At 32.2% G+C, this 15,533-nt stretch overlaps 1 protein-coding gene across 1 annotated transcript; it reads left to right on the top strand.

Annotated features, from left to right (window-relative positions):
- Positions 1–7,083: 7,083 nt before the first annotated feature.
- LOC139492656 (dual specificity tyrosine-phosphorylation-regulated kinase 2-like) lies at positions 7,084–13,432 on the top strand. The gene has a single exon (XM_071280812.1). It carries the CDS (start codon positions 7,336–7,338, stop codon positions 9,043–9,045), a length of 1,710 nt encoding a protein of 569 aa, XP_071136913.1. The 5' UTR covers positions 7,084–7,335; the 3' UTR covers positions 9,046–13,432.
- Positions 13,433–15,533: the final 2,101 nt, after the last annotated feature.

The following is a 15,533-nucleotide window of genomic DNA, read 5'->3' as shown; positions in this document are numbered from 1 at the left end:
TAAACCAAAACCAAACCATCTCTTGGAGCTCTGATGCAACTGTTCTTTGCAAGGTTTTACATGGTCACTCTGGATTTCTCTTTGCAGTTAGGAGTCCAATGCAAAGCTGTCTTATAATGTGGAATGTGGCATTTACAATACATGTCCTAGCCATTTGTATCATCTTTATTTGATCTCTGTTGGAAATTTCAAGGCCGTAGCTACCCTTGAGGCAAGTGAGGCAATTGCCTCACTAAAACTTCGACACTGATTATTTTTTTTTAATACATATATTTCAATATAATAGTCATTTGTTGTTCTCTCTCAACCTTAATTTTTATAACTTGTCATCATTCCTTTTAAACTATTTTTCCTGGATATAACTCAGCATCTCAACGAGTGATGTTTCTCGATTACATTAACCTAGTAACGATAATCACCATGGATCTTTATAGTTAAAACAGGCTCTTGTAGAAAAAGAAAAAGCGACACTGAAGGTAAAGAAGGAATAACTCTAGTAACCTAGTTTTTTTTTTGTGAACATAGTCTGAGTATTGCATATAACTTCATTAGAACAATCCAAAAACGATAAGTAGACTGACAAATCAAGTACTGGTCTTCCGAAGGGGACAGTCATGTCTGCGTTTTCATTTCTCCGTTTCACCAACTTTCGACAAATCAAGTACTGGGCATCGCAAGGGGGAGTCCTGTCCGTGTATTCATTTCACGAACTTTAATCTTTCTCTTTACAGATAAATAAAATATAAATAATATGAAACATGAATGCATGGATTAGTTTTATCCATGTTTCTTTAACCTAAAAATTGAAAGAATATCCCATATTCCAATTTGATATTATTGAGGAATGGTATCTACCTTTAACACGGGATTTTGTCTTTACTTATTCGGGACTACGGAATTTCGTTTCTTTCGGGGTTCCGGAATCGGACACCCCAACCCCTAATCCCTAAATTTATAGATTCTGGAACTAAAATAACACCAACTATTTCCAGAAATAATTTTGAAACTACATATAAACGTCAAAAACTCCATTCCAATTCCCCTGTACCCATATCATATATACTTACTCTATAGATAGAATCATATACATGTATCTAATCTCATTCTATCCCTAGTTTGTCTACTCTTTGTAAGCATAAAAGCGAGTTTAATATTTTGTAACTGCGACTGTATGTATGATGGTTCTTACAGGAAAGCTTAATTCCCTTTGCAAACAAAACTGTTACTTACGATGCTGCTACCGAATTGCTGATGGAGAAGGAATTGGAAGAAGACATTGATCATTGTGTTGATGATAATGTGCTACCTTTAGAAACATTGACTGCCCTGAAATGAACTGAAAACTTGGAAAAGGGCATGCATGAGTGGCGAAAGATTGTGCGGTCTTGACATGCTCCATGTTCATCTCGATAAAGATATCAGCAGACCAAATTAATATTCTGAAACGATTTGACTGAACCGGCCATAGAAAAATTTAGCAAACTCTACTGAATCGATGTTTGTTCTATGTTCTGGCAGCAGACTCAAATCAGTGATATTTTGATGATTATCGTACATATAAATTTAAATAAAGTTTTTAAAAATTTAGTGTTAGTAAAAGTCTTAAAATATGAAAAATTTATATAAAAAGCGTCCAAATTCAAAACATTATCAAACTCTCTAAAAATGCCTAGAATGCAGGATTTTGCACCATTCATTTCATACCCTCCAAAAAAAATTTTCGCCTCGCTTCGCCTCGCTTCGCTCGGCTCAATTATTTTGCCTCACTAAAATAAGATGCCTAGCTACGGCCTTGAATTTGTTGTTTTGGTGATTTTGAGTAGCTCTTACAGTCTTTTTTTTGGCCAAAATATCTTATTTCCCAGACAGCAGTTGTGGAAATTACCTACTTTTTGTAGATCGGTAACAGCTATCCTCTAGCAATCGGAATTGTAAATAAACAGACTTAGTATTGCTGGTATATATTTTGAGTTTGGTCTAAAGACTGTATCTGCTGAACTTATTGGTTGAAGTCATGCTAAAGGGTCTCATGCTTTTGCAAGTCTGACTCCAAGGTAGATAACATATTCACAATACTAAATTGGTGTACTGTTGGTGATAAAAGGTATTTGGTTGTTGTAGTTGATGGTTATTTCTTCTGTTTTACAAGGACAATTTCCTACGGAATTTTGAACAGTTTGACAACAATTTTTAAGTTATTGCCCTTGAAATGTCAATTTTTAGTAAATTTCAATGGTTGTTGGTTATACTTAAAATTAAAGCAGTAAGAGAAAATCTGGAATAGGGTTAAAATTATCAGCAAGACAAGGTCAATCTCTTACCAATGTTTCCTATTTGGAGTTATTGTCCCAAAAACAATGTATTTTTTATACGACCGCAAAATTTGAAAATTTTTTCGTCGTATATTGCTATCACGTTGGCGTCGGCGTCGTCGTCGTCGTCGTCGTCGTCCGAATACTTTTAGTTTTCGCACTCTAACTTTAGTAAAAGTGAATAGAAATCTATGAAATTTTAACATAAGGTTTATGACCACAAAAGGAAGGTTGGGATTGATTTTGGGAGTTTTGGTCCCAACATTTTAGGAATAAGGGGCCAAAAAGGACCCAAATAAGCATTTTCTTGGTTTTCGCACTATAACTTTAGTTTAAGTTAATAGAAATCTATGAAATTTTGACACAAGGTTTATGACCACAAAAGATAGGTTGGGATTGATTTTGGGAGTTTTGGTTCCAACAGTTTAGGAATTAGGGGCAAAAAAAGGGCCCAAATAAGCATTATTCTTGGTTTTCGCACAATAACTTTAGTTTAAGTAAATAGAAATCTATGAAATTTAAACACAAGGTTTATGACCATAAAAGGAAGGTTGGTATTGATTTTGGGAGTTTTGGTCCCTACAGTTTAGGAATAAAGGGCCCAAAGGTTCCAAATTAAACTTTGTTTGATTTCATCAAAAATTGAATAATTGGGGTTCTTTGGTATGCCGAATCTAACTGTGTATGCAGATTCTTAATTTTTGGTCCCGTTTTCAAATTGGTCTACATTAAGGTCCAAAGGGTCCAAAATTAAACTTAGTTTGATTTTAACAAAAATTGAATCCTGGGGGTTGTTTGATATGCTGAATTTAGAAATGTACTTAGATTTTTAATTATTGGCCTAGTTTTCAAGTTGGTCCAAATGGGGGTCCAAAATTAAACTTTGTTCATCAAAAATTGAATAAATGGGTTCTTTGATATGCCAAATCTAACTGTGTATGTAGATTCTTAATTTTTGGTCCAGTTTTCAAATGGTCTACATTAAGGTCCAAAGGGTCCAAATTAAACTAAGTTTGATTTTAACAAAAATTAAATTCTTGGACTTATTTGATATGCTTTATCTAAATATGTACTTTGATTTTTGATTATGGGCCCAGTTTTCAAGTTGGTCCAAATCAGGATTCCATATCAAGTATTGCACAATAGCAAGAAATATCTAATTGCACAATATTGTGCAATAGCAATTAATTTTCAATTGGAGTTATCTTTCTTTGTATAGAATAGAAGTTGATAATATATGTTGGAAATTTGCCAGACATGACTATGATGTCATTTTCTATTTTTATTTGCCAATAACTTTATGTAAATAACTTCATTGGAAATTTGCCAATATAAAATGTTGCTGATGAAGCTTTTTTTCCTTATCTTATCTAAAATGTTTTTAGATAATGTATGTTGGACATTTGCCAGACATGACTATGATGTCATTTTCTATTTTTATTTGCCAATAACTTTATGTAAATAACTTCATTGGAAATTTGCCAATATAAAATGTTGCTGATGAAGTTTTTTTTATTGTTTTATACAATAAACAATGTATATTCACTTTTACTACCAACCAATCTTTACCATTCAGTGATAACAAGCACTTTATTTTACATTTTAATATTTTATGATGTATTTAAAAGAGTAGTTATTGTTGCAAACTCCATTAGAAATTGGAATTGATATCAGTTTTGGAAAAAGGGAAACGGGGATGTGAAAAAAAAAGGGGGGGGTTAAATTTTTCTCATTTCAGATTTCATAAATAAAAAGAAAATTTCTTCAAACATTTTTTTGAGAGGATTAATATTCAACAGCATAGTGAATTGCTCAAAGGCAAAAAAAATATTTTAAGTTCATTAGACCACATTCATTCTGTGTCAGAAACCTATGCTGTGTCAACTATTTAATTGGTTTTTATATTGACAACATGTATATATAGAGAACTTTTAAAGGACGAATGACTATGTGACCAGAATAATTAGATCTACAAGTTATTTGACTTTAAGTTAGCAGATATCTTCAAATTACCCTTTAAAAGAATAATTACCTATACATGATGATTTTTAACATTTTGCATTATTTTGGTAACTATAGTTAAGAGAGAGAATTTTAACAAAATAGGATCTTCAAATTAGTCAACATGGAAGAATCGTCAATTGATTGCTTATAGGAGTTGTTGACCTTGAAAGTTGTTCATTTTTCATTTTTTACAAAAAAAACATTACAGATAGAGCAAGATCTTAAGCACGATATAAAGATCTACAAATAAGCCAAGATTATCGAAATTGTCAACAGATTCCGTCTAGACGTTATTGCCCCTGAAGACCATATTTACCTGTTTTATAAATACATGTCATGATTGCAGACGCAAATATCGAGGACATCAATACTTAATTAGAACAAAATCTTCCTAAAAAATATGATATTCAAACGATTAAATGTAGGCAGTGGCTATTTTGCCGGCTCCGAATGAAATCGTCAATTAACCTCAAATAGAAGTTATTCGCTCCTTTATATCTAATAAAGAATTGGATGTCTGCCGATGTTTTGTATTGTAACCAAATCAGAGTTGATGATTTTTTTTACAAAGTGAGAGGTTTAGCTAGCCATAAAACAAGGTTGAATCCAACATTTACTATATATAAGGAAATGCCTGTACCAAGGAATATGACAGTTGTTTTCCATTGCCTGGTTTGAGTTTTTGGTCTTACCACTTTGTAGAAGCCTAATTTGCATGGTTGTGGTTGATTTCTCGTCCCACGTTGTTGTGTACTACATATATAGCTTTCTATGGTGTTCTTTCCTGACGACTGAAGATATATTAGAGAAGGTCGTTTGTCATTTAATCTGATTAATCTATTAGGTGATTGTAGTAGAATTTAATGCTTGGTTTATTTCTAATGTTGCTTAATTGTGGCTTCTAGATTTGCTCTGTGTTGCAACTGTGGCAGATGTTTATATTTTATTGTACCAATTGTGTTGGTATTTGATTAGCTGATTTTTGTTGTTGACTGTTCGAGTAAAAGATAGTAGGAACAACTATTGAATACTAGTAATTCCACGTTTTGTTTGTGTTATTTGGATGAATTATATAGATATACTTAGGAAGATGTGGTGTGAGTGCCAATGAGACAACTCTCCATCCAAATAACGATTTAAAAAAGTAAACCATTATAGGTCAATGTACGACCTTCAACACGGAGCCTTGGCTCACCCTGGACAACAAGCTATAACGGTCTTGTTTTAATTAATCATGTCTGTTGCGTATTCCTGATCTGAAGCATTCATTGGATGGTCTACCCTTATACCAAGGAATTGTATATTTAAATATACCGCCCTTTTTTTGACGATCAATGCATTTGAATGGGGACATGTAGTTGAAACCCCCCCCCCCTTTTTGTCCTTTGTTAGGACCCCCTTTTAAAATGGCTTGATCCGCCCTTGATATCCATCATGTCTAGGCCTATATAATATTACAAAAAAATGCAATGATTAAGCTGGGACTACTAGTTCAGCGAATTTATATATTTCGATTTTTTGGCATAATATGATATGAAACTTTTATCCACGTGCTTTTATCACAAATGCAGTTATTTCAGTCTGGGAATAGTCACTTTGATTTTCACAAATACTTATATCATTATATGTTTGATATGTATGTTTATTGTGTTATTATATGTTGGTCACAAACTGTAAAGTTTATACGACAAATATTTGATTTGATTGATTTGATTATACAAAATATTTCGCAAATGTACAATATAGTATCACGGTGCCAGTTTTATTTATTTGTTAAATTGTATATTTGTTGACTCTTTTGTATATTATGTTTGCATTTTAATCCGTCAGGGTTTTACTTTTTTTACAGTACAGAATTTATATATGATTTTTACAATTATTCAAGTAGCCTTAGAAGTGGCTACCAATGATATATTTTTTTATATATATTCTGTGAACAGTTTTTTTAATATATATGTTCCTAATATGTTCATTAATATTTCATTTGATATTAAAGGGGCACTAGCTACGATATATATAAAAAAATAAAGTATGATTTTTTTTAGATCAATCATTAATCAAATTGGAATAATGAAATAATAATTTGCTTTTAGCAATCAATTTCCTTTAATTTTGTTGAAATAAGCGATTACACATAATTTTTGACTGATTCACTTGCAAGTGAAAACGTCATCATCATTCTAACCGGTATTCATGTGAACTTCAAGTTAACCCCTAGCTAGAGATTGACAACGCATGCATTGTACGTGTACTGGTTATTTAAAGAAAAAGAATGTCAACAATGAAAGTGAAACTACGGTAAATCATTTGATTACTAATTCGATGCACATAAATTCATTCTTATATGGTTAAAAACAATGAGAAACATCTATTTTTAATCTATAAAATAAAATCAAACAGACCTATAAAAATGCAATTGCACGTGTTGGTTTAATCTATTCGTATCTTTATTTTTGTTTACATCGCTTATATGGTCATCTGAGGTCAAATCGATAGTTAATTAGATGGCGTCTGGACTAAAATACACACGAAACGAACCTATATATTATCTACCCCATGCTCTGTAAACTGTTTATTTTAGACTTTTGATAGTTTGGATAAATGTTTTACATTGTTATAAACCAAATATGAGAATTTGAGTCAAATCGGTTACAATGAATTTGACAGCTAGTGCCCCTTTAATATAAAATGTTTTATCCAATATACTCGTGTGTTTCGTTTTGTAAAAATTACAAGTAAAATGTATTGATTTCTTTTCTGTGCACATGTGACCACAGTTTCCATGACGTCATAGACACTGCACAACTGGGTCGTGCTTGGCAACCGATCCTCCATACTGTCTTAAAAAATAGCAACAGATGTGTTTTTGGGATATAATTTGATGCCAGACAGTAATTCTACATTTCATTGACCATGTAAACAACAAATTTGAGGTGAGATCATTGAATGATTAACAAATGAAGACAAAATTGGTCTCCAGGCAAAATCTCAGGGTCATAAACAATCAGGAGGGGGGAAAATGTCGACACGAGTCAAACCCCTGCCAATTCAACCACTCTCGGTTCAAAGAACAAGGTCTATGCTGACCACTGGCGACATGTATTCTCATCAAACAACAATAGATCCAGCCCAACATTTACCACCCCTTACAAGTCAAACTGTAGGGGGTGGTGCCCATAGTGCCCACATAGCGAGTGGCGTGAAGGTACAGCAGTTATACGAAGACCACAAACATCACTCGCATTCAAAACATCATGGACAGCATACAGGAGATTCATCTAAAGATTCCAACGTTGTAGCACGTCCTAGTTCAAGTGCAGGAAGTATTGGGAGCAAAGGTGGTTCCGCAGCGCGACGTAACACCGCATGGAGTCCAGAATCGGCAATGAAACAGTTTATGCATAAATTGACATCTTTTGAGCATCATGAAATCTTTAATTTTCCGTCTGTCTTTTTCGTGGGACAAAATGCAAAGAAAAGGCAAGGTGTTGTAGGAGGTGCAAACAATAATGGTTATGATGATGATCAAGGCTCCTATATTCATGTGCCACATGATCATATAGCATATCGGTATGAAGTATTAAAAGTAATAGGAAAAGGTAGCTTCGGTCAAGTAGTAAAAGCTTATGATCATAAAGTAGCTCAGCACATTGCATTGAAAATGGTTCGTAATGAAAAACGCTTTCACCGACAAGCACAAGAAGAAATTAGAATTTTAGAGCACCTTAAAAAGCAAGACAAGGACAATACTATGAACATAGTTCATATGTTAGAACATTTTTCATTCCGTAATCACATTTGTATTACATTTGAATTACTTAGTATGAACTTGTATGAACTCATTAAGAAAAATAAATTCCAGGGATTCAGTTTACAACTCGTTAGAAAGTTTGCTCACTCAATTTTGCAGTGTTTAGATGCATTGTACAAAAATAGAATCATTCATTGTGACCTTAAACCAGAGAACATTCTTTTGAAACAACAGGGTCGTAGTGGAATTAAAGTAATAGACTTTGGTTCAAGTTGTTATGAACATCAACGTATATACACATACATTCAGTCTAGGTTTTATAGAGCACCTGAAGTGATTCTTGGTGCAAAGTATGGAATGCCTATAGATATGTGGAGTTTAGGATGTATCTTAGCAGAATTGTTAACTGGATATCCAATGTTTCCAGGAGAAGATGAAGGTGATCAATTAGCTTGCATTGTTGAATTGAATGGCATGCCACCCCAAAAGTTATTGGATCAGTCAAAGAGAGCACGTAATTTTATCAGTTCAAAAGGTTATCCAAGATACTGTACAGTTACAACATTACCTGATGGCAGCACTGTACTGAATGGTGGACGGTCAAGAAGGGGAAAACCTAGAGGTCCACCAAATAGTAAAGATCTGGTAACTGCATTGAAAGGATGTGAAGATCCGTTGTTTTCGGATTTTATGAAGAGATGTTTAGATTGGGATCCATCAACCCGAATGACCCCAGGTCAGGCATTGCGACATCCGTGGTTGAGACGAAGGTTGCCAAAACCACCACCAAATGAAGTAAGAACCGACTCTGCTTCACGAAGGAAGACATCAACAGCTAATACTGCAAGTGTAATAATTTCAAAAGGGCCACAAAGTGGAAATTCAAGTAGCAAAGGGCGAAACCCAGTAACTTATGATGAAATGTCGGCTCCGATGCCCCCACGAACAAAACTGCCACAAATAGGATCAACAACGTAGAGATTATCGTTTACAAGTATTGTGATGCAAATTTTGTGAATTGCCGTCCAAAATTTCTTGATCTAGTGTTTTAACAGATCATCATGCACCCTAAATTTATTGCCTGATGTTCAGTAATAAATGATTGTGTGATTCACTTTATATTCTGGAAAGCCAAATTCTGTTCAAGGTTGAAAGTCTTCAAGTATATTATATGCACTAGTATAACTGAACAAGTCTGGAGTATTTATGTCCGTAGATATAATCGTGTGTGTGCATGAAAATGATATATAGTAACTGAAACAGTTTCTTTTACTTGTTGAGTCTTTGGATAGTGTCGAGAGATGTGCTTCATCAGAAAAATCCAGGAGTTTTTATTCAATATAAGCCTTTCTGTGATCAGCATTGTTATTTTAACATTTTGACTGGAGGCTGTATTTATTTGAAACCATGTGATGTGTACTGTGAGTGCTACTTTGATAATTAATAATTTATTTTTGAATGTCTTGTCTCAGAGTGTTATAAGGCTCTTATTTTTCTTTTAATATCTCATTTTATAAAAATATTTTGGATTATGATGAAATGTATTGAGGTGATCAACATGTATTTGGTGAAAAAGAAACACCCAAATAATTCTTCAACTTCCTGAATAAAAGAAATGTTGTTGTCACTACATGCATAGAGAAAATTTAAATTACAAACAAAACAAGTATTGTCATTGTGTAACTAAACACCACTGTCTTAATTGAACCTATTTTGTATTTTTATTTTATAATATGTTGGTGTAATCATAACCATAATAACTAAGTATTGTCAACCTGACCCAGGAAACTTTGAAATGTGATTTTTTGAAAAGAATGAGCTTAAATTTTCCCCCAGATATACTATTCTAGGTATTTCCTCAAATGACGACAGGCAAAATAATAAAATGCAGTGAAATATTTGGCATTGTTAAACACCTTTTATATTGTTAGCTTTTGAATGGGTTATCCCGATATGTATACATTTGATTCAATTATATCTTTTTGCCCTTTCTATAATACCTGTACATGTATGCAGTAATTAAAAAAACTTTACTAAAGTGAAATGTTTAATTTTGGTTATTCCTTAAAAAAATAAGAAAATTAAAGAAATGAGAGGCCAGCCTGTAAGGGTAATCGTGAATAGATTAAAATCATATCATTTTTTAATTCCAATGATGATTCACTGTTGCCAAACTACCACTGCTTGTTTATATGTGCCTGTAAATACACAACTGTTTTTCATCAGTAAGGTTAACAATATCACCCAAAGGTATTACTTTCTATATCATATCCACAAACTGCCTGTCAAAGAAATACAGGTCATGAGTAACAAGACCAGAATTCAGACATATTGATCTGGGTACTGAGGTTGGAAATCAATATCTGTGCATATTTGAACTAAGCAGGGAAGTATTAATTAACCATACATTTTCATTTGACCAGCAAGTAACTGTAACCTTCATTCCTATTCAATATGAATTTGTGACTTAGTGTTTAGAGCAAAGTCATTCCATATAAACAGTAAAGATTGGTTGCTGCCAGGGGAAAAAAAAAAAATTATATCTAAATTTTAAAAATGAAACATTCACTTGTAAATTTTAGGATTGGGTTGTGCTTAATACAGCTGTTTTATTGATGATGATCCTTTTATATTTATTAATTTGTCTTATCTTTCACAGAAATTGTTTTGTTTTTAGAAAGAGATTTTTTTAAATTGACAAATATTATGTATTATTCTTTTTGAAAGCAGGGATATGCTTTTAATATAGGGTACTTTTTCTTGGATACATTTCATACATACATTTTGAGGTGTAAATATACTCAGGTAAAGTGTTACATAAATGCACATCCCTTTTTTTTCTCCTAAATAAACACACTGAAACTGAGATTTAATCTCATAGTTTAAAGACATGACCTTTAGAAGAAATAAACAATTGAGTACAATTTTAATCATTTTTGAAATTTGGTTACTATCGACATAATATATATTTATAGGTTGTGTGTTGTTGTGTTGTTCTACTTCTCACTGCCATGTTTTTATCTTGAGATATAAATAGAAGTGTGTTACTATCGCGTGTTTTAAGTTGCTATTGCATTTACATATATACTATACCAGTTCAGAATTTTAGCAATGACTTTTAGATGTCCTTGAAAGAAGCTTTTTTTCTGTTTCAATATATGACAAATTTGAGGTAAATAATACATCTCTAGAATTTCATAAAAATTTTGTTCATGTTTTGGTAACTCTTTCATGAAATAAGTTGAGAAAACGTCAAATAATTTTACATAAAAAATGTAACTGGTGTACATTTGCATACTTTATTATACAATCACAAAGCATTCAGTATATCTATAATATTATATCCTAATTACTTTTATTAATAAGCATATAGATGCAATGAATACAGTCATACAAATTGTATTGAGTCAACCGTATTTAAACTTGACATTTCTATAGAAGAGTTAAAAGGACATGATTTCAAAATATATTTCTATTACTTTATTATGCTACACTGGCTACATGATTTAAAACTTTTTGCCATTGATATGGTGAGGAAGTAGAACTGTGGACATTGATTTTTCTGACCTGTATCAGATTAATTGAACATAGATTCTCTGGGTTCTGTCTTTATCATGAGAGAAGTAGTTTTGGATGTAATTAATTCCTTATGATATTTCACAGTCAAATAGTTGATTACATGTCTAGTGGGTGGGCATGTCTGTTATATCAATAAATAATGCTTAATGGCAAAGTAATATACTCTGGGTCAATAAAAAACATATTGCAACTGTTAGGTAAGTTTAATTTGTGGAGGTTAATTATTATTTATAACAATCACTTGCTTTATTGAAGTACAGTGGAATTATACTTAGTCTTTGGTCTGTGATAATAACTGTCCTTGATAAATCAGTATTGATATAAAAGCATTCATAATGTTATTTTATTAAGATCAGGCAAGTTTGTCAGAATAATCGTCCACCGTTTCTTACAACAAACTTTTTTTCAATAAAGATGAATAAAAAAAAGGGCTGCCTTAAAACATATCATTCTTAATTCTTCCATTCTCAATTTTATTAACTGGGTAAACTGTCCCCCACAAGATTACTGTCAAAGTCAATTGACATTTTGTTGCAATGGCATTGGGTTGTGCTTTGCTTTTCAACACTGTTGCTATTTTATATAAAAATCATTGGAATTTCTTTAGTGGTTCAATACATTCAACAACTGGGTCCAGATGTTTTACACATAAAGTATAAATGTGTTTGGTGAAACGGTTCCTGGAAGTATAACAGCAGACTTAAAATATACTAGTCCATCAGTATTATAAATAATATTCATTGCTATAAATTCTTGTCATACATGTGCATGAGGGATGATGTGTGTAGTGTAAGGCTTCTTTGATTTGTACTGTAAAACCTGTTAAAAAAATGTATTGTAAAATAATTATGATGATTGGGGAAAAGGGTGGTTATATTACTCTACATGTATGTATTAGAAAAAGAGAAATATCACAATTTTTATTTTTATCATATTTTTTTTAAATATATATAAACAGTACATTAAAATTATTTCAAAATTCTTTTTAACCAAAACAGTTTTAATCTGGTTAGAAATGACAGTGTATTAAGCCATTGTCTTGTTATTTTAATTTTAAATATTTCTGTCTCGTTCTTTTAGTGTCATTCTCTGCATTTTTATTAGAACTGTTAGAATGTATTTTTTTCAATTCACATTTCTTTTGTTTCTGGATAAACTTTTTTTCATCACAGAACCTTTTAACTATGTATAATTTTATCCTGTTCAGTTTTGGATGAAAGCTTCAATGAGACTTTATATCTAGTCAATGCTGAGAAGTTTCAGTTCTGTGGTAGTTCTATTAAAAGTTAAACTTATGAGCTTTTATCATGTTTATTGGTAAGGCTGGTTAACACACTATTCCTATTATTATGTGACTTACATGTAATGCAGAGAATGGCACATGGTGTAAGAGTATTGGTTGTGAGTGCATACATGTATGAATGTGAATTGTTTTATATGTTATTTGTGTTTTTTTAAGTCGTTATTTTATATTTTACCAATATTTTTAAACATATTTTTTATTTGTATATATACAAATTTTGTTTAAAAGAAAAATCAGGATTTATAAATATTGTAAATAGCTCTGTTGCAATCTTTCTTATATTGTTCAATTGAAGTGTGATGTTTACTTGTTTGAAACTAGACTGTCAAATCCTTACACATCTTTGTTTTTAAAAAACGACAAAAATCCTGCAGATTTTTAACTTGATGAAACTCATTTTTGTAACAGTGACTCTGTATCTTTATATTAACAGAAGTGTAATGAAGTCAAAAATATGTATATTAAAATGACACAACATATTAATTTCTTCTTTTTATAGGAGCCGAACTAATAATGGCATTGCCTTAAAAAATATATCCAGTTTTTGAAACCATATTAGCAATTACTCTTAATCATTGGTTTACAACTGAGCTAATGATTATTAGATTAAATTGAGATTAATGGAAATGGGGAATGTGTCAAAGAAACAACTACCCAAACAAAGCAGAAAAAAGGTTATGGCCATCAATGGGTCTTCAACACAGCAAGAAAATCCTGAAAATGGATGTCGGACACACTTACTCCAAAACATGTTGAATGAACTAAAATTAAAAGACACAAGTTTAACAAAGGCCAGACAAAAATGTGGTAAGGTAAAACATGTTTTGTGAGATCTCAGCCCTCCCCTTCAGAGAAACTTAGAATAGCATAAATGATCAGCAGGACAAGATCTATAAAAATGTCAACATGTCCCAAATATTGTCAGTCAATCTCTCCCCATGGGAGTTTTTGCTATTAAATGGTGATTTTTACCTTGTTTTTCCTTGGCAAAAAACAGAAGATTGAGAAAAACTACAAACAGCCAAAATGACAAACGAGACAGAATCTTCATAAATCAATGACAATGAATGCATAAATTGCCAGTAACTCCTTGCAGAATTATTGCCGTAAAAGTGTACCAAGTGAAGTCAGGAATATGACATTTCTCCATTCTTCATTTGATGTGTTTTATCATTTGATTAGGGACTTTCCGTTTTGAATTTTCGATTCAGTTCAGTATTTTTGTGATTATACTTTTTGTGACAATCTTTTTTATGCCCCACCTACGATAGTAGAGGGGCATTATGTTTTCTGGTCTGTGCCCCCGTTCGTCTGTGCGTCCGTCCGTTCGTCCCACTTCAGGTTAAAAGTTTTTGGTCAAGGTAGTTTTTGATGAAGCTGAAGTCCAATCAACTTGAAACTTAGTACACATGATCCTTATGATATGATCTTTCTTATTTTAAAATAAAATTAGACTTTCAACACCATTTTCATGGTCCACTGAACATAGAAATTAAAAGTGTGAGTTTCAGGTTAAAGTTTTTGGTCAAGGTAGTTTTTGATGAAGCTGAAGTCCAATCAACTTGAAACTTAGTACACATGTTTCTTATGATATGAACTTTCATATTTTTAAACTAAATTAGACTTTTGACCCCATTTTCATGGTCCACTGAACATAGAAATTAAAAGTGTGAGTTTCAGGTTAAAGTTTTAGGTCAAGGTAGTTTTTGATGAAGTTTAACTCCAATTAACTTGAAACTTAGTACACATGTTCCTTATTAGTTGATCTTTTTACTTTTAAGGCCAAATTAGATTTTTTACCCAATTTCACGGTCCATTGAACATGGAAAATGATAATGGGAGTGGGACATCCGTGTACTTTGGACACAATCTTGTTTTATCTCACTTTGCAAGTGTTTATAGGTATGTTGTTTTCGGCTGTGGCGCCAACAATTTATTAGTTTGTGATCAGGTCATCTTAAGAGGAAATGTCGGAATGGTAAACTAGTGATATTTCGTATGCCGTTTTCTAACCATATGTATGCACATTTCATTTCTATGGATATAATCATGATCATTTTACTTGGGAACTTTTGCAAAGTACACATGATTGTTATAAGGTCAATTTAAGTATAAACCTCTATGATAAGTCTTATGATATTTTATAGTAAGCAATTGTATTACTATTAGTATTGGGATATCTTGTATCTTCGAAATTATTTGGCAGACATTTTTAAGAATCACATGAACCCAAGTGTGCAAAATAGGCTCTATAGAACCTATTAGAATGTACATGATTATTATGTAGATAATTTGGGTCCTTTCAAACGTATTTTGAGCTTCTCTGATCCAAAACGTCTTCAGTATCACTTTGCGCTTTGTCGTTTCTGTTGTGTGACCTTTTAAAAAAACATTATCAGAAACTACTGGAATCAAACTTGACCGAAATGATCATGGAGTGAATATTTTACAAAATGTGTTGGATAATCCTGCTTGCATGCCAACATACTGATAGGTAAATTGGAACATCGTGATAAGATGCAAGTCATGTCAATCATCGTGAAAAAAGCTGTTAGAGAAAAATTTAACAGCAGCAATAATGTTC

Source organism: Mytilus edulis, chromosome 1 (genome assembly GCF_963676685.1).
Source record: "Mytilus edulis chromosome 1, xbMytEdul2.2, whole genome shotgun sequence".
In the NCBI taxonomy this organism is placed as follows: domain Eukaryota; kingdom Metazoa; phylum Mollusca; class Bivalvia; order Mytilida; family Mytilidae; genus Mytilus; species Mytilus edulis.
This window is presented reverse-complemented; position numbering and strand designations above follow the sequence as displayed.

Excerpts from the sequence above, each read along its gene's own strand:
- LOC139492656 (XM_071280812.1), top strand. The coding sequence starts at position 7,336 with ATGTCGACACGAGTCAAACCCCTGCCAATTCAACCACTCTCGGTTCAA.